Source organism: Sorex araneus, chromosome 2 (genome assembly GCF_027595985.1).
Source record: "Sorex araneus isolate mSorAra2 chromosome 2, mSorAra2.pri, whole genome shotgun sequence".
Classification (NCBI taxonomy): Eukaryota; Metazoa; Chordata; class Mammalia; order Eulipotyphla; family Soricidae; genus Sorex; species Sorex araneus.
In genome coordinates this window covers 292,607,757-292,635,075 of record NC_073303.1, presented here as the reverse complement: position 1 = coordinate 292,635,075, position 27,319 = coordinate 292,607,757, and the positions used below count along the sequence as shown (strand labels likewise).

General features: G+C 44.7%; 1 protein-coding gene across 1 annotated transcript in view; it reads right to left on the bottom strand.

Annotated features, from left to right (window-relative positions):
- Positions 1-20,888, bottom strand: part of LIPH (lipase H) — a 35,280-nt gene extending 14,392 nt beyond the window's left edge. The window contains exons 1-6 of the mRNA XM_055124796.1: positions 20,882-20,888; positions 13,057-13,424; positions 11,926-12,034; positions 6,884-6,985; positions 5,768-5,857; positions 1,922-2,089 (exon numbers count right to left, since the gene is read on the bottom strand). Of these exons, the coding sequence (XP_054980771.1) occupies positions 1,922-2,089; positions 5,768-5,857; positions 6,884-6,985; positions 11,926-12,034; positions 13,057-13,424; positions 20,882-20,888 (844 nt within the window). The remainder of the gene's footprint in view (positions 1-1,921; positions 2,090-5,767; positions 5,858-6,883; positions 6,986-11,925; positions 12,035-13,056; positions 13,425-20,881) is intronic.
- Positions 20,889-27,319: the final 6,431 nt, after the last annotated feature.

Genomic DNA, 27,319 nt, shown 5'->3' with positions numbered 1-27,319 from the left:
AAAATGTGATTGGAGGTCATGTGGGGGAAAGATGATGCGGGCCCAATATAGACTAGAGACTGAACACAATGGCCACTCAACACCTTTATTGCAAACCACAACACCTAATCAGAAAGAGAGAACAAAAGGGAATACCCTGCCATAGTGGCAGTGTGGGGTGGGGGGAGACAGGACTGGGAAGGGGGGAGAGGGATGTTGGGTTTACTTTTGGTAGAGAATGGGCACTGGTGAAGGGATGGGTTATCAAACTTTGTAAGGGAGAAACATGAGCACAAAAATGTATAAATCTGTAACTGTACCCTCACGTTGACTCACTAATTAAAAATAAACTATTAAATTAAAAATAAATAAATAAATTTTAAAAAAATTTAAAAAAGAATTCTCCCTCCCTTTCCCCCCCCCTCCCTCTCCCCCCCCTCTATATCCATGAGAGCAAATAGGATCTGGCTGTGACATCTCTCTCACCCCACTGATCGCCAGGGCTGATTCGGCGCCCAGTCCAAGAGGACAAATAAGAGATGTGCTGGTCTTCAATTGAGGGTATATGAGTAGTTACGCTCCCCTGCTAGAACCTCCAAATAAGCTCCCAACTCTGAGATGGGGTAGGACCATCATTTAATAATAAATGATGGGGTGAGACCATTATTTAATAATTTTAAATAATTTATTTTTATTATTATTATTATTATTATTATTATTATTATTGACTGGAGTGACAGCACAGCGAGTTCGATTCCTCTGTCCCTCTCGAAGAGCTCGGCAAACTACCGAGAGTATCCCGCCCACACAGCAGAGCCTGGCAAGCTACCTGTGTCGTATTCAATATGCCAAAACCAGTAAAAACAAGGCTCATAATGGAGACGTTACTGGTGCCCGCTCGAGCAAATCGATGAACAATGGGATGACAGTGCTACCGTGCTACAATTATTTTTTTATTGAGGCACTGTGGTTTGCAAAGTTATTCAATTTGGGGGTTCAGTCATACAATGTTCCAACACCCATCCTTTCACAGTATCCACTTCCTTCCATCAGTGTCCCCAGTTTCTCTCCCACCCCCCAGTCTACCTCTATGACAGACACTTGAAAAAAAAAAAAGGCACTATGGTTTACAGGTTTACAGTACTGTTACTGATCGGGTTTCATACATAAGCTTTCAACCACCTTTCAGCACCCCATTCTCCAGAGTGACTACTTCCTTTCACCATATTCCCTTCCCTGGCCTAGCCTGCTGCCCCTTCCCCCGCCCCCCAGTGGTAAACTTCCTGCATCAGTATTTTAAAGGCTCCCTAACACTTCCATTGCACTGGTAGCAAAGAGAACCCTCTTCTACAACACATCTTGAGACTTGTTTAGGTCGTGCCTATGGGGGATAATTAAAGTCTCAGAGCCATCCCATGTCAAAGCCTCAGGCTACTGCTGTTGTTTTGTTTGGGGGCCACACCTGGCTTACTTCTGACTCTGCACTCAGAGATCACTCCTGGCGGGGTGCAGGGGACAGTATGGGGTGCTGGGGATAGAATCCAAGCCAGCTGCATGCCAGGCAAGCGCCCTTCTGCTGTACTAATATTATATCTCCAACTTTTGGACATTCTTACTGCTTTTCTAACTGTGCTCATTACAGAAAGACTCCAGAGCAGTTCACAGAGCAAGTTAACTGAGTTTATTTTCTGGAAACCCCCACTATTCAGGCCTATTTTAAAAAATTTATTATGACTTTTTAAGTGATCATAGTATAGGTAACATGGTTGCAACTGTTTTCACATCAATGCTTTTGCTGTCTAGTTCCCACACCTCATCGCGGCCATGCCCAGTACTGTCATTACATCACTTCTAGGTCAGGCCCATTTGAGATCGTGAAATCACCTTGCGGTTCTACTACACTGGAGGTCTTTGTTCACCGGTGGGGGGAAGTCCAGCTTACCCAGCAGTGGGCAGGGCCTCGAGCCAGGCAGGCCGCAGGTGATGCATTTGCCATTCTTATAATCCTGGTAAGAGTCACAGGGGTAGGCGGTGACATTGCAATTCTCTCTCAGGGATGCAAGGTACAGAAAGACAGACCTCTGATGGTCACACTTAAAATACTGCGAACCTTGGTTGTAAAAGAGAGATAAAGTTCAGGCGCATCAGTTAAGGCAGTTGTATATTAACAACAGTATTTCACACACTGTCTTGCATACACTCAATTTACCATCTGTCTCCTACATTCCGGCCACTGTATTAAGAACTTCCACAAGAAGCTGGAACAATAGCACAGTGTTTGCCTTGCACGTGGCCGACCTGGGTTAGATTCCCAGCATCCCATATTACCCCTGAGCACCACCAGGGGTAATTCCTGAGTGCAGAGCCAGGAGTAACCCCTGTGCATCGCTGGATGTGACCCAAAAAGAAAAAAAAAAGAAAAGAACTTCCACACATCTGATTCCCCTGAATCCTTACAAAAACCCAGCAATTCACGCTGACAAATTCAAAAGGAAAGAGGAAGGTGGTTGGCAGGATTACTCTGTTTCCTCAGAGCATTGATATTCAAAGAGGTTCAAGGTTTCAAAGTCACACAAGGAATTTGTGGTAGAGTCAGGCAGGAGTCAAGGGGTAAAGTTCATTGGTAGCCAGAGAAGTTTCGATAGAAAATAAGTGCGTTTAAAGTATGAGCAGTAGTAGAGCAGCTAGGGTATTTGCCTTTCACCTGGCCGACCCAGGTTCGAGCCACACCAGGCTCTATGCTCCTGGCTCTCTGCTAAGCTCTTTACTACTGAGTATCACCAGATATGGCCCCCAAAATACAACAAGACAAAAAGATGAAGAGGCTGACCTATTTAAAATTCATTACGATACAGATGCTGATGCAGCCCAGATTGGACATTCCACCTGACTCCCACAAAGGGCCCATGGACAGACCTCTTTTCTTAAGGGACTCCTTCCGTGACACAAAACTTTGATCACTTTTAGCAGGAAGCAGCCAGATGATCTGTTCATTCCGGCTCCCTTGAGGCAGCTGAAGCCCCAAGCTGAAGAGGGGAGATTGATATGAACAAAAGGTGATCAAGCAGGGTGAGATTAGGGACATGGCCCTAAAGAAAGGGAATCCTCTGTATGAAAAGTCACAAGTTGGCCTTGGTAGTGCCAGATAATCTGGTTGGCCTAGGACCTGCCACACCGGAAAATAATCATCTCAGCATCCTCTCTCCCCGCACCATTTTTTTTTAAAAAACTTCATTTTTAAATTTTATTTATTTTTTTTATTTTTGGGTCACACCCGGCGATGCACTCAGGGTTACTCCTGGCTCATGCACTCAGGAATTACTCCTGGCGGTACATGGGGACCATATGGGATGCTGGGAATCGAACCTGGGTCGGCCGCATGCAAGGCAAACGCCCTCCCCACTGTGCTATCGCTCCAGCCCCAAAGTGATCACTTTCTAAGCTTATTTCCAAGATATTTAATTTTCTTTAGCAAGGGTGTGATACACATTTGGAGCCTTTAAGGACAGACTGTTGTTTCCCTCCCCCACATTCATGTGATCCGCCAACTACTCATTTTCATCTTGTGAGGGTTTTTTTTTTCTCGTTGTAAAAATAATCTATGTTTACTCAGAAAATGCAAAATAGCAGGAAATAACGATGCAAAAGTCACGTAGAAGTTCAGTATCTAGACATCACCATAATTATATGGAGCATTCACATTTTGCTTTTACTTTCTACACTTTCACATGTACAAATACACTTTCATGAATTTAGTTTCCTTTTTTTGGTGCTCAGGGATCCCCCTGGTGATGCTTGGGATCTTCTGTGGTGCTCAGGATCAGACTGGGGTAGGCTGAATACAAGGCAAGCACCTTTATCCCTGTACTACCTCTACGGTTTTACACTATAAAAATTAATATATTGACTTTATATTAACTTATATTAAAGATGTCTGCCCACGCTATGAAAATAAATAGTAATCATACATAGTTTTGTGTCTTTTTCACTTTACATAATTCTGGAAGCATGAGTCTATGAAAATATGGCTCTTAACAAGAACAGTCTTTTGTGTGATTATATCATATTCTACTAATTTTCCTAAGGTGATCATTTAGATTATTTCTCAAACTTTCACTGCATTCAATAATGCTGCATTGAATATGTTTGCATCTTAATTTTGTTTACACTCTCCCATTATTTTTCTAGGACAGGTTTCGGTAGAGTTTCTAGGCCAAAGACACACCTTTTTAAAAGCTATATTTCATAATAGTTGTTAATCATACAATGGCGATTTTTTTCTTTTTGGGTCACACCCAGTGATGCACAGGGGTTACTCCTGGCTTATGCACTCAGGAATTATTCCTGCCGGTGCTTGGGGAACCATATGGGATGCTGGGAATCGAACCCGGGTCGGCTGTGTGTAAGGCAAATGCCCCACCCGCTGCACTATTGCTCCAGTCCCCAATGACGATTTTTAAAGGAGTATATCTGAATAAAAATTTACCCCCAATTTACTGTTTTTGTTATTACTGTTGTGGGGCCACACCTGGCCATGTTGTGCATGGGGGGGGGCGGGGAGCAGGTGGGTCATGCCATGTTGGGATAAGGCTTCTCACGTGTCCACATGTGCTCTGCCATTTGAGCCCATCCTCAGTCCCTAAGTACTGATTTTTAATCTATATTTATTCCACCTCTATCATTTCAGGAAATTTTTTTTTATTATGATTTAAAAAGTACTCCATGAGGGCCAGAGAGATCATACATAGGCTGAGGGGCTTGTCTTACATGACAGACCCAGCTTCAATTCCCAGCACCACCAGGAGTAGACCTTGAGCACAGAGCCAGGAGTACCCGAAACACCATCAGGTTTGTCTCCCAAAGTCCCAAAACAGCCAACAAAAACCAATACTTATAATGCCTGCATCGCATGCAGTTTCATCCCCAGTTCTGTGGATGGTCCCCAAGCACCACCAGAAGTGATTCCCGAGCCACGAGTAGCCAGGAGCAGTTCTGGATGTAGCCCCACGTCAAACAATTGATATTGTGAGGGTGAAACTGATGCCACAACAAGCACAGCTAACATTAGTCTCAACGAGGCCTCAGTTTCTGTTTCCCCGGAGCAGAACTTGCAGTTTCTGGTAAATTCCCAGTTGAGTAATTTGCCAAGATGAGGAATTGGGCAGTTGGGTCTGGCCGGCCATGAAGGGTCACTGTCCCCTCCTTAGAAACTGTTGCTAACCATTGCCTAATTGCTGACCACCATTGTCACAGGGCCAATGCTAAAAGTAGACCAGGATATAAATTGCCTCTTAACTCTGAACCCTACATAAACTGCTTGTGATTTGGAGTCGGGGTCCTTGTCAAGACTCCACTGCGTTCGATGAGACTTGGACCTTAGCTCGAGCTAGCACTGGCTCGGGCTAGTAATAAAGTTCCTTTGATTTTGCATTATCATGTGTGGACTTGGTCTCTCTTCAATTGGGGGTCTGAAACTCAGGCACAACAATATCTTTAAGGGGGCTGGAGCAATGATAGCACAGCGGGGAGGGCATTTGCCTTGCATGCAGCCGACCCAGGTTCAATTCCCAGCATCCCACATGGTCCCCAGAGCACCGCCAGGAGTAATTCCTAAGTGCAAAGCCAGGAGGTAACCCCTGTGCATCGCTGGATGTGACCCAAAAAGAAAAAAAAAAAGAACAATATCTTTAAAACATACACAAAGCTACTCCGTATAGAATATATAAGAATTTGTAATCAAGTCTTTTGTTAGCTATTATTTCACAAAATTTAAGGTATCTACACTTACCGCTAAATATTGTTTTGGGACAACCAGGTTGATCTGTTCCTCCATTTGGGTAAAAGTCTATGTTTCCTAAAGGTTCTCTGTAGCCCAGGGCTAAAAGAGAATAAATGATGCTGTTAGATGAGGTTGAGTCTTTCTCATTCACAGTTCATTTGCCTGAAGAATATTTGCAGAAATTCTTTTGTCCTGGTGGTTATCATTGTTACACCTATTCAAATATATTTCCTAAACTAAATATAGTTTAAAAAAATTTAGGGAGGGGCTGGAGAGAGAATACAGCAAGTAGTGTACTTGCCTTGCATGTGGTCAACCAAGGTTCCATCCCTGGTACCATGTGAGACTCCTAAATGCAAAGCCAAGGGTTAACCCTGAGCACCACCAGGTGTGGCCAAAACAAAATACAATAAAAAGACAAAAACAGTTGGGGAAATAGTTCAGCACGAGGTCCTGAGTTTGATCCCTGGCAGTCTTCAGCAACAGTCACTGGTGGGGTGGAACACTGGATCACCAGGGGCACACCACTGTGTGGAAGAACACCAGGAGGGGCCCCCAGGACCCTGCACTTGCGGAGGAAGACCCCCTCCCCAAATCACAAACAAAGCAACAAAATAAAAATAAGAGACGCTTGGAAAAGCACCTGCAGCATGGCAGAAACTGGGAGCACTGGGTTAGAGCACTTTCTTCTTTTCTTTCTTTTGTATGCGGTGGGGGCACACCTAGCAGTGCTCAGAAGATCTCCTCCCCGCCAGTAGTGTTTGGGGGACCAGGTGACACCCGGGACTGAATCCTGGACTCCAGCAGGCAAAGCACCGTGCCAGCCCTTTGGGCTCGCTCTCTGCATGTATGTTTTCTGAATTGAAGCAGGCTCGCTGGTCCACAACCTTTGTATGCTTCGGGTTCAAATAACTCCCCACCAGAGTCCTGGGACCCCCTCCACCCTTCGCGCCCACCTCACTCCCTTCCTCCAGAAACCCCGCTTCTGCGGCCAGATCCCAAGGATTCTAATCCCAGCTCCCCAGGCGGCTGCGGGCAGGACTGGAAGCCTGGCCGGAAGGGGGACTCTGAAGGTGCTGGGAGCCAGCGGGGCGCAGGCAGTGACACACGGGGCAGGAATGTTACCATCGGTGTCGGAATGGATGACATCAACGAAGTGAGCATCCCCGGGATCTAATCTGTCCTCCGGAGACTTCCCATTGAACAGAGGGCCCGCGGGGTCCAGACCTGGAAGGAAAACAGAGTCGGCTTGGCAGCCCCACGCCATGAGTCACGCGGCTCCCTCCCGCAGTTCACAGGCTGGGGGCACCCTCGGGGGCATTCCCAGCGCGCCTGCCCCCGCTCCTTGGCACAGCCGGCTTGTCTTTCCCACAGGAGAGGTGGGGCAGGGCTGCGGACACCCAGACCCCAGCCCCGGCGAGAACTGTCCCCAGTCCAGCAGTAGGCACGCACGGAAAAAACTGCTTCCTCAGGGGAAAATTCACCGAGGGGGCAGTTAAAAAGCAGATGCTGGTCTTGCCTTTATCCCATTTTATTGGATTTTTCTCCGTTGATTTATCCCTATATTTATCGCCGCACTGGTTGGAAAAGGCAAGCATCTTTTTGTGGCTGTCACTGGCTTTCACTATCACGGAATTTCAGGTGTTGGGTTTCACATATCTATGGGTACAGGACTCCCCTCAAAGTTCCAATGCAACCCCCCCCCTGCAAGGGTCACTCTACTCACCCATTACTCACCCATTTTCAATGCTCCCTGACCCTCCCCCAACCTTCTCTTCTCATTATGCCTGAAACTCCTGACAGCTGCCATCCTTATTTATGTCTACTATCTCCTATTAATTAGATCATAAAGCTTTTGTAGGCGAAAGAGTTATTATCCCCATTTGACAGATGAGTGGACTGAGGTCCAGGGAAATCCAGTGCCAGACCAGAGAGCTAGTTCAGAAGTGGAGGTGCTTTCCTTGCACATAGTTGACTCTTTGATCTTTGGGTTTGCATAGGATGCCCTGAGCACTGTCGGGAGTGACTCATGAGCACAGAGCCAGGAGTAGGCACTGGGCACCATGACTAAATAACCAAACAAAGGCTGGAATGAGAATATAGCACATAGGGCCCTTGTCTTGCCCAGGGTTGACGCAGATTCTATTTCTGGCACCACATGTGGTCCCCTGAGATCTGCCAGGAGTGATCCCTGAGACCAGAGCGAGGAGCAAGTCCTGAGCACCACCGGGTGTGGCCCCAAACTCCAGATAAATAAGTAAATAAAAAAATTAAAAATAAACAAAAGGGAGCTGGAGCAATAGTACAGCGGGTAGGGCGTTTGCCTTGCACGCAGTGGACCCGGGATCGATTCCCAGCATCCCATATGGTCCCCCGAGCACTGCCAGGAGCAATTTCTGAGTGCAGAGCCAGGAGTAACCCCTGAGCATCGCTGGGTGAAACCCAAAAAGCACACACACACACACAAAGCAGTAACAAAAAAAGCAAGGAAATATAGTGTCTTAACTAGAGACTCAGCCTCATGACACCTCTTTCTCTCTCTGTTCCCTCCCTTCTTTGCTAATCCCTGCCCTCTCTTATCTCCCTTTTCTATCCTTCCTTTCCATCTCCATCTGTCTCTGTCTCTTTGTCTCTCTGTCTTTCTCTCTCTCTCTGCTGAGCACTTGGTTTCACTACACTGGGTTTGGCAAGGGCGGGAGGCATGAAACTCACAGCTCAGCTAGATAATAGATCACATGTCAAAGACAAAACTGAGGGGCTGGAGCGATAGCACAGCGGGTAGGGCATTTGCCTTGCAAGCGGCCAACCCCGGTTCGATCCACAGCATCCCATATAGTCCCCCAAGCACCGGCAGGAGTAATTCCTGAGTGCAAAGCCAGGAGTAACCCCTGAGCATCGCTGGGTGTGACCCAAAAAGAAAAAAAAACTGAGTGGGTGCCTTTCTGCAGAAATAACTCCCCCCCAAAAAACCTGGGTCTGGTTTTTATCTTTGGTCTGTGTTACCTGGGCATTTCTCACCACAGTTGTGAAAGGAAAATAAGAGTGTCCAAGATGCTGCACGCACAGGATGAAAACACTAAAGCTGAACCCTCCAAATATCCACCAGGACCACCATGCGTCCCTGTGCCCTAGAAACCTCCTGGACTGAAGGTATTTGTACCATGGCCGTCATGTATAATGACACCTTGAGGCCTCTGGTGTTATAGGTGAAATTCAAGAAATGGCATCTTTGATCAACCTTTCCCAGTGTGAGCCTCCATCACTCAAAAGCAGCTATGCCATTCTGACATGTTTTTGCTTCGTCAGGTGTTTTAGGTTTTGTTTTTTTTTTTTAACTGCTCCTTTCTTTATCTTGTTCTCCTTCCTCTTTGCCAATTTTTCTGCCTGGACTAGCTGCTCCCGCTGAACCTGACATGGGAGAAAGTGAGCAACACCCAGTCAGCAGAGTCCAGGGCCAGCTCAGGACAGTAGGTGCAAGTCACGATCCCTCCTCATGGAAGAGAGCACCCGCTTCTGGTCTAAGAGAGGGGAAGAGGGGCCGGAGCGATGGCACAGCAGGTAGCGCATTTGCCTTGCACACAGCCAAACCAGGTTCAATCCCCAGCATCCCATATGGTCCCCCGAGGATCACCAGGAGTTATTTCCTGGGTACAGAGTTGAGCCAGGAGTAACGCCTGAGTATCACTGGGTGTGACGGTTCAATTCATCTGTGCAGTTTATGCCTGCAGTGTGTCTGTAAAGATAAGGCTGGGCTCCAAGCAGTTACTGGATTACTGCTCTCTGTATCTCTGGTGGGCTGGCGCTATAGCGCAGAGGGTAGGACATTAGTCTTGCACACGGCCAACCCGGGTTCAATTCCTCCGCCCCTCTCGGAGAGCCCGGCAAGCTACTGAGAGTATCCCTACTCTCGGTAGGGACAAACACTACAGAGTGGGTGTTTTATGTTTGTTTGTTTGTTTGCTTGTTTTTATTGGTTTGGGGGCTAAACTGGCTGTGCTCAGGGCTTTTTCCTGGCTCAGAGCTCAGGGATCATGCCTGGAGGGTCTCAGGGGACTATATGAGGTGCCAGGAATTGAACCCAGTTGGGCTGTGCGCAAGACAACGCTCTACCCACTGAGCTCTCACTGCGGGCCCCAGATGAGGATTTTTTTCTTTCCTTCTCTTCTTTCATACAGTCTTTCTTTCCCTCTCCCTGTCCCTCCCCACCACCTCTCTCTCCTTTTCTTTTTCTTTTTTTCTTCTCCTTAATTAGAGAGCTTATAGTTCTAAACAAGGCCCCACCCACCAGAAGAAGAACTCCAGCAGCTCAAAGGCCAGCAAAGCATCCTCCATCCTCTATACTACGGGGGAGATGGGCATTTTAAAGGAGCTCACCTTGCTTTCTCAGCCACCATACTGATGTCTTAAACTGTAAAACCCGCTGGCTAAATATGAAGATGAAATCAGCTTTGGCATTTGGGGTGAAACTGAGAAAGAAATAAGAACAATCAAGAAAAACAATGTGGGGGCTAGAGGATAGCACAGTGGGTAGGGCGTTTGCCTTGCACGCAGCCGACCCGGGTTCGATTCCCAGCATCCCATATGGTCCCGTGAGCACCGCCAGGAGTAATTCCTGAGTGCATGAGCCAGGAGTAACCCCTGCGTATCGCCGGTGTGACCCAAAAAGCAAAAAAACAAAAAACAAAAAAAACCAATGTGATCTCAGGTATCACATTGGTAACAATATTGTGTGTGCATGTGTGTGAGCACGTGTGTGCACGTGTGCATTCTTGTGTGTGTGTGCATGTGTGTGCGTGCACACTCGTGTGTGTGTGTCTGTGTGTGTGTGTCTGTGTGTCTGTGTGTGTGTGTGTGTAAGAGAGAGAGCGCAGAGCAGAGCCGGGACTCCCAGGACTACTCGTCAAGCAGCACACTCAGCAGCTCGGCCCTAGGGCTTTGCATGTGCTTTGCATGCAGGAGATCTGGCTCCAACCATGACCCCACGTGGTCTGAGAAACCCAAGGAGGGACCACCATGCTCCCAAAGCACAAAGCCAGGAATATCAGCTGAGCACTATAAGGTATGGCTCCAAAACAAACAAAACAAACTAAAAAACAAACCTAAACTTGGGCCTTATGAGAAGCTCCCTCCCAAGTGTTTGACTCCTTTGACTCCTTCCCTCACCGTGCTGTGTCCCTGGGTTTAAAAGAGCTCTTTCAGTGTGAGGGCGGGTTCTGGGAAGGGAGCGGGAGGGAGCAGCCCCTTCTCAGGGTGAGTCCCCCTCCTGACCTCCCCACGCAGCTGTGGAAAGTTACCGAGCACCAGGCAAGAGAGCTCAGCCCCAGAATCTCCACTTGGACCTTTGCCCGCTACGTTTCTGAGTGTTTTCATTTGACTCTGACCTGAAAGCTGATATTCAAGAGAGCAAGTTCCAGCCACCCAAGATCCCATCTCATTTTCCTGCCTGGAGCCTGGGGACCAAAACACCCCGGGCAGGTCGTCCCAGCTCTCCTGGGTTGGGTGAAGGGAAGACGATGCCTGCGTGGACACACGCGGATCAGAGCCCCATGGAACAGAGCAGTTTCTCTAGCCGGAAGAGAAATCAGGTCCCCACCAATCTCGATGGTGCAGACAGTGTTACAAAGTGCTTGCATTCACTTTATCAACTATTAATGTAAACAACCTGAGCTCAATATTACTGCTGTCTTGCTTTTTTTTTTTTTTTTTTTGCAATGTAGCCTAGTTCTCCCTCTCAGAGAACCTGGCAAGCTACCGAGAGAGTTTCCTGCCTGCATGGGAGAGCCTGGCAAGCTCCCTGTGGCTATTCATATGCCAAAAAGAGTAACAATGTAACAATGAGGGTCTCATTCTCCTGACCCCTGAAGAGCCTCTAATGCAACACCCACACAGCTGGGAAGGACTGAGTAAAGAGAGTCTGCTAAAATCTCAGGGCTGGGATAAATGGAGATGTTACTGGGCCCACTCAAGCAGATCAATGATCATCGGGATGACAGTGATGATAGTGACAGTGATAGGACCCTGTCAGAGGCTTAATCAAGACAATGGAAGAACTGGCTTTGAACCTAAGGCCTCAGATTGCTGCATACAGTTCTCCCAGAGACTACCCTGCCCAGACTAATGCCCCCCCACCACAACCCCCCCTCCCGTCCATACACGGGAAGCCTCACCTGTGATTCTCCCCAGCTGCCCACTGTACATCTTTCCAACAAACCCAGCGATGTGGGCACCGAGGCTTACTCCAATCATATAAATGTTATCAAGGGAAGCTCCTTCTTCCTGGAATGACAAGAGGGCCATCATTACCAATCGGGAGAGCATCGACCAAATTCAGAAACCATTTCAGACTGTCGACTTTGAAGAAATATTTCTAAACATCTTCTGCCCAGGATTTCAGGAAAATGTCTCAAGACCCCAACCACGGAAATGCCATTCTCTCTGTTTTTGGGCCATACCCAGCAGTGCCCAAGACTTATCCCTGGTTTTGCGCTCAGAAATCACTCCAGGTGGAACGTGTGTCAGCCATGTGCAAAGCAAGTGCCCTACCTACTGTATTATCTCTCTAGCCCAGGAAAAGTCATTCTTTTTTTTTTTTTTTTTTTTTTTAGTGGTGGCCGGTTCACATCCAGCAGTGCTCAGGGTTTACTCCTGGCTCTGCGCTCAGGGGTCACTCCTGGTGAGCTCGAGGGCCCATATGGAATGCTGGGGATCAAACCCGGGTTGGCTGCTTGCAAGGAAAGAGCTTTCCCTGTGTACTATCACAATGGGCCCCAAAATGCCATTTTTTTAAATATATGAATGGAAACATTGAGGCCCTAGTTTGACAGTCTGCCCAAAGTTAGGCACCTGAGGACAGGACAGGGTCAGTGTCAGACCAAACAGCCCAACACCAAAATGTGGACCTTGGAGCTGGAGCAATAGCACAGCAGGTAGGGCGTTTGCCTTGCACGCGGCCGACTCGGGTTCGAATCCCAGCATCCCATATGGTCCCCTGAGCAGCGCCAGGGGTGATTCCTGAGTGCAGAGCCAGGAGTAACCCCTGTGCACTGTCGGGTGTGACCCAAAAAGAAAAAAAAAATGTGGACCTTTAGCTTCATGCCATGGTCTGGATACCTGCTTTGGCCAGAAACCACACCTCTGCTCTTATCTTCAGCCTTTTCTCCCACCTTCCTGGGGCTTACTTAGAATTGCCAAGTGCTGCCAAGCAGGCCCCAGTGCATTGGAATTATCTTTCATTTTAAGTCTGCCGGTAATGGGCCAATTTCAGTCTGGCCCTGAATCCTGGCCCTGAACGCTCTTACCAACATCCGGTCGATAAAGGTCTTCAGGATCTCTGCCACCTGCCTGGTCTTCCCCGAGGCGTGGTTGTATACGACAGTGGTAGCGCCTCGATTCCAGTCCACCACAATCACGTTCATGTCTTCGACCAAGAGCAACGCCTGGACCAAATCCTCCATCCACACTGGAGGGGAGCCCGTGGGCCTGTACCCATGGATGATGAAGGTGGTTTTCTTGGTGACATTCAAGTTCCCCAGAAATGTACAGTTGATGAGTTGTGCACAGTCTTTGCTGATCCCTGGGTAGAGCAGCAGCCTCACCTCTAGCCCGGTGCCAACCACAGCACTGTGAAAGCTCAGCTTGGTGAATAATGCACATGCTTCATCTGTATCTGGAGAGGAAATGAGACGGCATCATGAAGGTTCTTTCCCTAGATGGGCATCAAGCCACGGTATTATCCTCTGAGCTAAGGGCAGAAGACAAAACCTCAGTGGCAAAACCTTCTAACAAGTATAAGACTCAGAGTTTGATCCCTGACACTACCCACATATGCCAAGTTGGTCCTGGCCAAAACAGTGTGTAGGAGCCCAGGTGCCCAGTCACTAGGTACGTGTGCCAAACCTGCAACGAAGGAGTATAACCTTCCTACGAAGGATCATATACCACAACTAGAGATGCGTGAGCATACTGGCTAGGACATTGGTGAGCAACGTGTGAGCACGGCAGCTAAAGAGGGTGGCCCTTGGAGAGTACCACAACCCAACATGTGCGTGACACTTGCCATGAGGGGAAAGAAAGAAGGAAAGGAAGAAGAAAAGAAAGAAAGAAGGAAAGGAAGGAAGGAAGGAAGGAAGGAAGGAAGGAAGGAAGGAAGGAAGGAAGGAAGGAAGGAAGGAAGGAAGGAAGGAAGGAAGGAAGGAAGGAAGGAAGGAAGGGAGGAAGGGAGGGAGGGAGGGAGGGAGGAAGGGAGGAAAAAAAGGAAGGGAGAGGAACGGAAGGGAAGGGAAGTGAGGGAGGAAAGAAAGAAGGAAGAAAGGAAAGAAAGAAGGAAGGGAGGGAGGAAGAGAAAGACCTTTGGAAAGAAGTGTTTTTCTAACTTGCTACTGCTCTTTGTCACTGCCTTACAGTACAAAGCCAAGGACTGGATCTAGTTGAATGAGGCTGCAAAACCATACTGAAGGGACAGAGTGACAACACAGCAGGTAGTGCGGTTGCCTTGCACTTATGGGTATGCATGTTTATCATGAGGGGCCAGAATCACCTGGGAATGGTGTCCTGGATACTCTCAGGAATCCTTCCCAGGCCCAGAACACTGCAAGGGACCCAGTGGCAGAGCCCGCATTGTCCAAGTGTCTTTGTGTCTCGAGCACATGCATGGGCCAGCAGTGGGGAAGGTGCTGGGCCTTCCCTGAGCTTCAGTAGCACCTAAGCCTGCTGACCAGGCGGCCTTTCTTGAACCCTCTCCTTTGCTCTCCAAGCATCACGCTGAGTCAACTCTAAAGCTAAGTGTAGAGGGAAGGTTGGGAATGGAGAATGTAACAGCACAAAGTGAACCTGAACCATCTTTCAGCAGGAAGTTAGAGAGTATTTTTGCAAAGTATATTCCAAAGGACCTGGAGAGATAGTGCAAGGGCTAAGGTGCTTGCCTTTTTTCCCTACAGGCCCTGGTTTGAATCCCACCACCACATATGATCCCCAAAGCACATTCAGGGGGTCATTATTGAACACAAAGCTAGAAATAGCCCCTGCGTACAAATAAATCCTGGTATCCCTGAGTGCAGGGTATCCTAAAAATATGTGTGCATTTGTGTGTGTGTTTGTGTGTGTGTGTGTGTGTGTGTATAATAGTCCAAGAACAGGAAACAGGAAATAGACTGAAATTTCTAAGTTAAAGTAAATAAAAGACAGGATAAGTAGAGTCAGAAATTGGTCTTAAACTGAACTCTGTAATGGGAAGAATAAATCACTGAGTCAGTTAGCAAAAGTTCGATATGGAGGGGCTAGAGAGATAGTATAGTGGGTAGAGCTGATTAGGGTTTGATTCCCAGCACCTTATATGGTTTCTTCCAGCCCCACCAGGAGGAATCTCTGAGGGCAGAGGCAGGAGTAAGCCCTGCCTGGTGTGGCCCAAACATATTAAAAAAAAAAAAGAAAAGAACAAAACAAAATTAAAGTACGATATTAATGTTAAATGAATTAAAGTTGTTAACTAAGTCACAGTTGTCTGGAAAAAAAATCCTAAGTGTAAGAAAATACAGTGGAAGTATTTATACATAAATTGCTAATTTATCTCGAATGGTTTAAAACAAATTAGAGGTGGGTAGAAAGCAATTACTAAATATATGTAGCAACATATTAGTAATAGTTGAATCTCTATGAAAGACTATTGGTGTTATGTGATTTTTTTAAATTCTGGGAGCTTTTCTGTAAGTTTAAAAATATTCCCAAGTAGGGCCCAGGGGGCTAAATATAGATAGAGCACATGAGGTCCTTTGCTCAGCACTGTAGCACTAGAGCAGTTAAAAGCTTAAGTAAATTAAAGAAGAAAAGGACAGGTGCCAACTCCTAGAATCCTTCTTCTCTATTCTATCGGGAAGTTTGGATAGTGATGTTTATTCTCTGTAAACCTGATCTTTCCTCCAGTCTTATCAAGACTGAGTTGGCAAACAATGTTGTGTAAGTTTAAGGTGCATATTGAGATGCTTTGATATGATATATATTGTGAAAGGCAGTCGGGTTTAACACATCCATCAGCACATTTTTGTGTGTGTGAATGAGAACATTAAAGATCCGCTCTCTTAGCTAACAGAGGTCTCGCTGGCCTATGTTCACTCTTCAATGCCTAGAAGTCCAGACCTTTTACCGCAACTTAAGTATTTTTTCCATCTGCTGGCCACTCTCATTTTCCTCTTCCTGCAGATTGCGTGGTTCTGGGGATCATGGGCTGAACCCTCTCTGGCTCTGTTGAGCAAGTCCCAGAGTGAATTAACTGACAACTTAATGAGTCACTTTTTTAATCAGGAAGGTGGGGCTAAGCCTCTCGGTCTCAGCCTTCAGTAAAACTGGGTCTTACTCTTGGCTGTGGGACTGACTCACGACGTGGCCTGGGGAGGATATGTCATCTTTTCCTTGCCACCTACCTGCCCCAGGGAGGAATGCCACAGAGGTGAGTTACCACTGAGTCAGACAGCAGAGCTAGAGAGAGCCCTTTCGAAGAAGAGGACTTTTAACCGCTCTGCTCTGTCAGTTCATTTTCAGCCTCAAGAGCTATGTTAGGTCACTGTGTCATAAGTCACGCATCTGAGATCTTGCATGGTTCAAGTGAAGGTTGGGAAGTTTTGAGCCAGAGGCATACTTCAGCAGAAACTGTCTACTTCGTATATGCACAAAATGGCTCAATCCACTTCCTGACCTGCTCGGTTTTTCCTAGCTGTCTCAAAACTCAAATGACTTAATTAAAAAGGTGAAAAAAAAGGGCAAAGCCATTGATATTTATTGGCTCAAGCAACTTTAACTCCAGATTCATATATATATATATATACATATATATATGTATATATATATATATATATTTAAGATCTTGGTTATTTCTATAACACTATTGCTTTGGGGAATAGTCCAGTGAGTACTGGATGAAGAGCAGTAGTTTTCATAGCTCCTCTCCCTTGGCATTAAATACATTTCCTCTCCCTTGGCATTAAATACATTTAACAGTTTCCTATTTGCCAGCTCTCATTCTCATAGAAGTCGTGCTCATTCAATTAAGATCCACTGATTTCATGTTCTGGTTTTTTTTGTTGTTGTTTTTTTTTTTGCTTTTTGGGTCACACCCGGCAACGCTCAGGACTGACTCCTGGCTCTGCACTCAGGCATCACTCCTGGCGGTGCTCGGGGGACCATATGGGGTGCTGGAAATCAAACCCAGGTCGGCCTCGTACAAGGCAAAAGCCCTACCCGCTGTACTATCGCTCCAGCCCCTGATTTCATGTTCTATATCAGACAGATTTTAGAGGAAGTCAGGCATCAATGAAGTAAAATGAACAAGTAAGCATGAGTCAGACACTGTTGAAATAAACAGGTACAAAACACAGCCTGTGATATTTGGCCTGGAAAAGAGAAGTGCTGTAAAATGAGAGTTTAAACAGGTAGTTTGGTGTGGTTGGGGATTAGGAATCTCCTTTCTCTTACATCATCTGGAAATAATCCATCTTCGTAACAATAATGAGGGATTCCTTTTGCAAATTATCATCACATTACATGGAGGAGCAAATTCAAGCTCCCCGAACTACTAATCTTTAGTTTCAAAGATTTTTCTCTTGAATTACCCAAATTACTATATCAAGTGTTATGTCCTTTTAAATTTGGATGTACTTCAACTACCTTGAATCCTACCACATACTATTGTAACTTTACTTTCTTTTAAGCAAAGGCATTTTCCTACTGCATTTTACCCTTTTCACTTTTTTTTTAAGTTTTCTTACAAGGAAGGAAATTCAGTGTTAGGTAGCATTGATTTCTATCAATGCTTTTCTATCACTTTTCTATCACTGGCATTTTTTCAAATGACATTTTGATCCAGAGTTCTGGCCTGGAGAATCCTGCCTGTTGCTCCAAGAGTAGAGCTTACCAAATTTTGGTCCTTTAAATTCAAAATCATCTGGTAGACCATCCAAACCTGGGGCTCACACTCCCATACAGCTTTTCCCTTCTAAGTTTCAAGCAATGATGTGTGAGCAAAAGTGGGCTGTGCCACATCTGACCACCAACTTCCTGAACACCATTTGCTCTCTCACACATTTTTTCCCTGCCTTTTCTGTGTGCCCAATTCAAATGCTGCCAAAATTCCTGCCCCTGACCTTTGTCAGAAAGATTTTCTCTCCTTCCTGATGTTAGTAACTTGAGTCGATTTCAAGTGATCCTGTTATAAATTATAAAGATGTTAGCACACTTAGTACTTCTCCCCACTTGCCTATGAAATTCATTTTAGTTCAAGTTGTGATTTCTCTTTTAGTTTTATTTATTTTTTTTTCTCTTTTAGTTTTAAAAAAGTAAACCTCTTTGTATTGATGTATCTATCAGTCACAAAAATTTTCTGTTCTGCTTACCATATCAGTTCTCTCTATATTTTTCCTACCAGGAAAGATGAGGTAAGAGAGTTGTGTGAGGAGAAGGATAAAGAAGGAGGAGGAAGAGGTGGAAGAGGAGAAAGGGAAGGAAGAAGAGGAGGAGGAACTGGAGAGATAGGACAATGGGTAGGGCACTTGCCTTGCATATGACCAACTCAGGTTTGATCACTGGCATTACATATGGTCCCCTGACTCTTACCATGAGTGATCCCTGAGAACAAATCCAGGAGTGGCCTCAAATGAAAAAAAAAAGGGGGGGGGGAGAAAAGGAGGAGGAGGAGGAAGAAAAGGAAGAGAAGGAAAGGGAGAAAGATACACTTTTCTTATACATTTGTTCAGCCTCTCATTCTCCCCAATACCTCAACAAGCGCTGCTTACTACTCCCAACATACAACAACAAAATAAATTATCAACACTCCAAAATTGCCACCATGCCCCCATCTGAACTCCAATATCTTGAGACCTAACCTCACCAAAAGAAATTAATCTGCTAAAAAAGCTCAGGCATGCAGATTTTGTGACTGAAATCTTCAGGCTTTTCTCTGAGTCTTTCTTGGCTACCTCCCCCCACCTCCCAGTACTTCAGAAAACCTGGTAGTCACGTCCACAACCCAAAGCCACAACCCAATTAAAAATTTAACTCCAGCTGTACCACCCCTTAAAAATTCTGGACTTCCCGGAGTGCATGACTGCATTTGCAGTCGAGAGGCAACCAATCTGATAAACCAGTAAGGGGCCAGAGCAATAGTACAGCAGATAGGGCGTTTGCCTTGCATGCGTGCCTTGCACACAGCTGACCCAGGCTCGATTCCTATGTCCCTCTCAGAGAGCCCAGAAAGCTACCCATGGCATATTCGATGTGCCAAAAATAGTAACAACAAGTCTCACAATGGAGAAGTTACTGGTGCCTACTCGAGCAAATCGATGAACAACGGGACGACAGTGCTACAATGCTATAGCACAACAAATTGGGATGGGATGTAAGTTAGAAAGCAACCAATCTTGATTAATAAAACATAAACACAGAGAGATCTTAATAATCTCTCTTATAAGGACAATGTTTTCGTGGTGAGATACAATTTACACTAATTTCTTTCTTTCTTTTTTTTTTTTAATTAGTGAATCACCGTGAGGTACAATTACATACAGGCTTACAAACTTTCATGCTTTCATTTCAGTCACACAGTGATCGAGTACCCATCCCTCCACCAGTGCCCATTTTCCACCACCAATGGTCCCAGCATCCCTCCCACCACCCCACCTCACCCCTCCACCTCAAAGGGAATACCCCATACACTAATTTATTTCTAAGGAAACATTTTTTGACCATTCTGTTAGCAAAATTATCGATAACATGCAATATGAAATAAATTATTGAGGGTCTGTATGAAGGTGGCTTAAGGGATGTTTGGGAAAATTTGAAACAATAATGGAGAGAAGGTATAATGGAGATGGGATTGGTGTTGGAATATTGAATGCCTATAACAAATAATCATGAACAATTTTGTAAACCACAATGTTTATATAAAGTTAGGGGTAAAATTTTATACGTGTAGGCATTACCTATTCCGTGTAAATTCCAAAATTCCAAACTATGTTAATATAAAATAGCTTTTAAAGGTTTATTAATGACAGGTGAGACATGATTATTACCATAATAAGATCCAAATATACAAATAAATTTAATGTAATATTCATTAGATTTCAGAGTTTAAAACTTGCATGTAAATGAGAATAGGCATTTTATTCTATGGTATTAATTGGTTTTAATTTTCTTACTCACACAGCACTAAATGCTTGAAACCACTGTATAATGAATAACTGTAAATCAGTGTTTTTAATAAACATTAATTTCACGAAATCATGAAATCCCCATTAATCGTCGATTTCTCGAGCGGGCTCAGTAACCTCCCCATTCGTCCTTTCCCTGAGATCTTAGAAGTCTCTCTCAACTCGGCCCTCCCAATAATGTCACACAGGGGGCTCTTTCAGGGTCAGGGGAATGAGATCCAGCTTGTTACTGGATTTAGCATATGGATACACCACAGGAAGCTTCCAAGGCTGTCCCATGTGGGCAGGAAACTCCCAGAAGCTTGCCAGTTTCTCCCAGAGGGAGAAGTAGGCTACAAGATATCCTGCAGCCGCAAAGCAGCCACACTCTTCTGGGAGCTTGCTTTTAAGTCTCTGGGTGCTGACCATTGATGGAATTGCACACACCTGGGTTCCCCTGCCGGTACCTTCATGCATGTGGCCTGTCCGAACATGTGGAGGGAGGCCTTGAGCATGGCTGTAGCTAAGTTCCGGTGGTCTTCGGCCGCCGGGAGCTCTGCTCGGAGTGGGGAAGGAAGCTGTAGCCCATCCCCTCCAAGGGGCCCCGGGGAAGACAGCCAGGCGTGAGGGCAAGAGATTATCTTTAACATTAATTTTTAACATTAATTTAAAATGTTAAAAATTATCAACCTATTAAAATGTTATCAACCCTTCAGGATGATGCCTATGAACACTACATTGAGTGTTTCATGTAACACTTCTGAAATAAATGAAGTATGAAATGTCATGTGCTTTAGAGCTGAAACTGAATATTGCGGCTTCTGGTAAGGCAGCCTGGATGTTCTTTGCTTTAGACTGTCTAAGGTAATTAATCCCTTTCTCCCAGAATTAATGACATTGTAAAAAGAAAACATTAAACTTGAAGCGAGAGTACAAGGGCCCAGGCACTTGCCTCGCATGTTGCCAACTCAGGTTCAATCGCCAGCACTGTCTGTCCTTCCTCCAGCACACAAAATAGCTACTCCACGCCCTCGGCCCAGATAAATCCGGAGCTGCTGAGCGCAAATCGGACCCTCTACGCCTAAAGACTTTGATTCCAAAGATGTAACACATTCGGGCATCCAGCGCAGCATCCGATAGCAATGCACTGGGACACCGAACTGGGCTACAACTCTGTGCTGCTGGGGGTGGATTTTTTTTCCTCCCCACCCTGTCTTCCTGCACGGAAAGCGGCGGGCTGGCGGCACCCATGTGGCAGGCGCCATCTTCTGTGACTCCAAACCCACAGGTATTCGGATTTTACTTTTGGGGCTCCCAGGAACTCATGGCAAGGGGGCGTAACCCGCACGCCCTCGGCCCAGATAAATCCGGAGCCGCTGAGCTCGAATCAGACACTCTGCGCCTAAAGACTTTGAATTCAGAGACTTCTTACAGCAATGCACTGGGACTGTGAGCTGGGCTATGTAATTTCTGGCAGAATTTTCCCTGGACTTTATACAGAAATCCAAAACATTTATAATTGTCAGCAATGTGAAACGGTTCCATTTGAACAGGTCTGACTTGGGGGGGAAACTCCAAATAATAACAGTAAGTTTTTGTTGAAATATTGAAGGTTTTTAATGTAGCAGCCACCTCTGGACTGTGAACTAAGCAAAAGCCCCACGCTGGCCGACGCGGCATGGAGTACACCATACTATGAGGCGCAGGAAGGGGGATGAGGGGGAAAAAGAAAAAAAAAAAAGGGAAAAGGAAAAAAAAAGAGAGAGAGAGAGAGTTATGTACTTGTAGCAGTGGGGCTACATATCTCTTCATTTCCAGCAATGAAAAACTAATTATCAAATGTAGTAGGTCTGTCTCTCTTGGTTGGAAACTCAAACAACTATAGTGAGTTTTGTGTTGAATATGGAATGTAATCAAGGTAAAGAAAAAATGAAGTGAAATTCATTAGTTAAACAGTAGGGGGTAGGGGGTGGGGGCGGGGGTATACTGGGGTTTCTGGTGGTGGAATATGGGCACTGGTGAAGGGATGGGTGTTTGAATATTGTGTAACTGACATATAAACCTGAGAACTTTGTAACTTTCCACATGGTGATTTAATAAAAATTTTTAAAAAATAATAAATAAAAAAAAATAGCTACTCCATTTCTTTGAGGCCTCTCCCCAGCCCCGATGCTGGCATTTCTAAATTAACACTCGTCTGATGCCTGGCACTGGGTATGGTTTTCTGAGCTCTGCCAGCAGTGATCCCTGAGCAGATCACTGAGCCAGGATTGGTCCAACCCCAGAGCCAGAAGTGGCCCAACCAGAGACCCCAAATGGAAATTATACAAAGAGAATAAGTATGCAATGCTTTCAGAAAGCAGACCTCTTTGGGGTTATTCTGTTGTTTTGTTACAAAGTCAAATTTGCTTCAAGGTATTAACAGAGCCCCACTAAATAACCAGAGAACATGTTAAACTGGTTCCTGAAGTCTCACCTCCTCTCCTACCACTTACTGGAAACACTAGAGACTTTGCCTTTCATTTTAACACTAGTCTGAAAATCAATTACTCCAAAATACCACTGGAAAATTACAGCGGGATGGGTGATGCCAAGCATCCAATAGGGTGGTCATTCATTACCTCCCCATGAAAGGAAGAGAAACAGCATGAGGGAAATCAGTGCTAACATCTTCCAGGAGAAGGTATCTGAGCCTGAGGTGCTGTGTTGTAATCACAGGCTTGGTTAACCGTGGTCCCACTCCAGCCAAACCCATTTCCAGTTATTGATGTCTGTTCTCTTGCTACACAGAGAAACTGAATAGTTATAACAGTTACCAAATGGCCCACAGAAATGAAAATATGAGATATTCTTTGATTTTTTACAGAAATGTTTGCTAACTAGGGTCTGATGCCTCAAACAACAACAAAACTACATAATTTTGGAAAGATTGGGGTCAGAGCAATAGGACTGCTGGCAAGGCTTTCACCATGCACGCAGCCAACCCAGATTCAATCCCCACCATCCCATACGGTCTCCTGAGCACTGCCAGGAGTAATTCTAAGTGCAGAGCCAGGAGTAACCCCTGAGCATTGTCGAATGTGGTTCAAAAAGTAAAAAGATTCAAAAACCAAAAACCAAAAAAAAAAATTGTGATTTCAAAAAGATCACAGATTTTTTTTTAGAGTCAGACCTTCAATTGCCCATGTGATCCCTGTTAATTTATGACCTAACCCTGAGTCTGTTTCCTTTCTTTTTTTTGGGGGGGGGGTCACAGCCGGCGATGTTTAGGGGTTACTCCTGACTCTGCATTCAGGAGTTACTCCTGGCGGTGCTCAGGGGGCCATATGGGATGCTGGGAATCGAACCCAGGTCAGCTGCGTGCAAGGCAAAGGCCCTACTCACTGTACTATTGCTCCAGCCCTGAGTTTCAGTTTCTTTCATGAAGAATTATCATAATGATGTCAGTATGTCAGGGAGTACTTCCTGCAGCCATACAGAACATACTGAAGTCAAAGACAGAGCACTACTCAAATGCACCTATCAAAATTCCCTTCTATATTTTGAACCAATTGAGAAAAGTTCAACACAACTCTACAATCAAAACGTGACTACAGATGAGCAACAGTAATCTGAACTCTGAGTAAGGGTCTACTTATTTGTGGAAAATCAGAGAGTTCGGCACTCATTGATTCACATGATTACAAACCTCTGATTGCAGAGCTGATTATAAATTATATTTGGATTTTCAGGGGTCATAGAGATAGTACAGTGGGTAAGGTGATTGCCTTTGCCACAGCCCGCCCATAGTCAATCCCTGGCATCCCAAATGGTTCTCCAAGTACTGCCAGGAGTGATTCCTGAGTAACTCCTGGGCATTGTCGAACGTGGGTGAGCATTCTCTGGTGTGTGAACTAAACTAAACTAAACCCTGAGCATCTCTGGGTGTGAACTTCAAAAAAAAAATTGTATTTGGATTTTCAAATGCAGGGGTGAGGGTGAGAAGGAGGCTTCCATTTATGAGGTTGTTCAAAGGCCAAGTGAATATATTTAGCTCTGTGTGTGTGTGTGTGTGTGTGTTCTTTATTTTATTGACTAACACACAATTGTTAACTTGAATAAAGTGCCTAGCAAGGAAATGGAGGAAGCATTTTTAGGAATGGAGGGATAGAGGACTGGAGGGAATGGAAGAACCTGGAATAGCAGGCTGATTGGAAATGACTTTTTCTATACAGAGATTAAGACATATTCCTCTTTTTTTTTTTTTTTTTGCTTTTTGGGTCACTCCTGGCGATGCACAGGGGTAACTCCTGGTTCTGCACTCAGAAATTACTCCTGGTGGTGCTCAAGGGACCATATGGGATGCTGGGAATCGAACCCAAATTGGCCGCATGCAGGGCAAATGCCCTACCCGCTGTACTATCACTCCAGCCCCCAGGACATATTACTCTTTTTTTTTTTCCAATGAAATGACATTTTTTTTTAAATTTTATTATTTTTTTAATTTTTTAATTGAGTCACCGTGAGAACAGTTACAAGGCTTTTAGGATCAAGTCTTCTCAGTCATACTATGCTCAAACACCCATCCCTTCACCAGTGCACGTGTTCCACCACCAATAACCCCAGCATACCCCCCTCCCATTCCCCCTCTGCCTGTGTGGCAGATGATTTTCACTTCACTCTTTCCTTACTTTGATTATATCCAATTTTTGACAGGAAACTCACTATCATTATTTGGAGTTTTTCTCCCAACAGTCAGACCTGTCGGAATGGCATCATTAGATTGTATGTTTTCTATTGTTGGTAACAAAAGAGCATATGATGTTGCACGGTCACGAAAGCGGCTGCCCAGATTTGGAATTCTAGTATTAAGTCCAGAGGTATTTCTGCCAGCAGCCGCTGCATTCCGAGATTGGGACATATTACTCTTAAGCAAACAATAATCTTTCTTTAAAGGTTTGTTATTTGGGGCCTGCAATATGGTACAGAGATTAAGGCACGTATCTTGCATATAGCTAACCCTGCTTCAATTCTTGGCACCCAGAGGGACCCACATGCTGAATCTCCCAGCACGTCTGGGTTTGGCCCCAATTCCCTGACTATAGTACAAATGTTATATTTGCTTATCATGAACATATAATAAATACTTTGTTATGTGCATTATTAATGATTTTCACATTGCTATTTGCATTAAACACCATGAAATAATACTAAATCTCATTTAAGTGATACATTAAAACTAGAAAAAGGAATTTTTTTATGATACTGAAAGTCATACTGTCTTGACTCTGGAGTTTTGTTTTCCTTACTTCCTCTTACATTTTGTGCTTGGTGAGTTCCTCATTCACTTCACAGTAATTCAAACCCAGCTGTCAAGAGTGAGATGAAAAATTTGAGATAATATCCATGAATTGTCTAACGCATGACCTGATACATATAGTAGATGCTTATCTATTAGTAAATATTGATAATAAGTTGAAGTAAAATTGATTTAATAGGGCTGTCGTTAAGACTGAATAAAATAAGTATGGGATTTGACATAAAGCAAGACCTCAATAAATATTCATTCCTCCCTTCCATAATCTTAGTTTCCTTAAACCAACTAAGAATTTGGAGAAAGGAAAGTTCTTTTCACCAGTATTCAGGTGGCAGAATTTTGATCCAACCAGGAGCTGATTCCAGCTTTACCAATAACAAGGTAAAATTAAATAGCCTGGAGCATCATATTTTTCATCTTAAAAAAGAAATTGGGGGCCTAGAGGACTAGTACAGAGGGTAGAGCATTACTGCTTTACAGCCAACTAACCTGCACCCCATATAGTTCCCTGAGTGCAGAGCCATGAGTAAACCCTGAGCATCACTAGGTATGGACCAAAGCACACACACACAAAAAAAAAAAAAAAAAAAAAATTGGGGCTGGAGCGATAGCACAGCGGGTAGGGCGTTTGCCTTGCACGCAGCTGACCCGGGTTCAATTCCCAGCATCCCATATGGTCCCCTGAGCACCGCCAGGGGTGATTCCTGAGTGCAGAGCCAGGAGTAACCTCTGTGCATTGCCGAATGTGACCCACAAAGCAAAAAAAAAAAAAAAAAAATTAAAAAATAGAATTAAAAATTGGTTCCACATTCCTTAGAGACGTCAAATCTTTCTGGACAATTCATTTGGTCTAAAATTTTAATATTTGCCAGCTAGCTGATTTGAATGATTCAATTATCTAGTCAGACAGACACATTTCCAGGATAGTCTAATTAACCAAAGATAAATCTAAATTTATGATAGTATGATAAAAAACCTAAAGACAACCATATTTTATTATTTTGTCATCCGTATAATAAATATTTGTGGGAGGTTAACAAAATACCCTTTAGTTATCAAATGTGGAGTTGGTCTCTTCAAAAGGATGATAGGCAAAAAATGGAGAGATGTACTGCAAATAGCTTATTTTGCATTTGGTAAATCCCAGTTTCATCCCCGGCACTGCATATGGTGCCCCAAGATCACCAAGAATAATCCCTGAGTGCAGAGCTGGGAGTAAGCCCTGGGCACAGCCAGGTGTGACCAAAAAATAAAAATTACACGGGCAAGCACTACTGCCAGTCATGCGTGTGACTCCTAGTCATCACAATAGTATCAGCAACAATGAAGGGAAGGGAGAGGAGGAAGGCAATAAGAAAAACACAATTAGATTCATCTTGCAGGGACAGAACTCAGAGGAAGAGCACATACTTTGCCCTGGGTTTGATCTCACACACACACACACACACACACACACACACACTATATATATATATATATGTATATATATATACATATACATATACACATATAAATGAAAAAAGCTGGCAGCCAGCCACAAATGTCAACATTCATTAAAAATGTCCAGAATATGGAGATTTAAAGAGATAGAAAGTAGATAAATTGCTACTGAAGGCTGGAGACTAGAGATGGAGAGATAGGGATGGAATCGTCCAAGCATACTGGGTTGTTTTTATGTTTGTTTTTGCTTGCTGTTTGTTGAGGTCCTGAGAATGCCCTAAAACGAACTGGAGAATAGTTGCCCCAACCCCTAATACATGCACATATTACTAATGAATACACTAAAAGTCATTGAATTGTACACTTTGAATGTAGTGCATGGTATGTGAAATATAGCTAAATCAAGCTGTTTTAGGGGGTGAAGCAACAGTATAACAGAGAAGGCACTTGCCTTGCATGCGGTTGACCCAAGTTTGATCCTTAGCACTCCATATGGTCCCCCAAACCCACCAGGAGTGATTCCTGAGTGCAGAGCCAGAAGAAACAATCCCTAAGCATCTCTGGGTATGCGGCCCCAGCCCCCCCCAAAAAATGTTGTTTAAAATTGGTTCTTGTAAATTTAGAGTTTCACAGGAAGAGTAGAAATCATTTAGA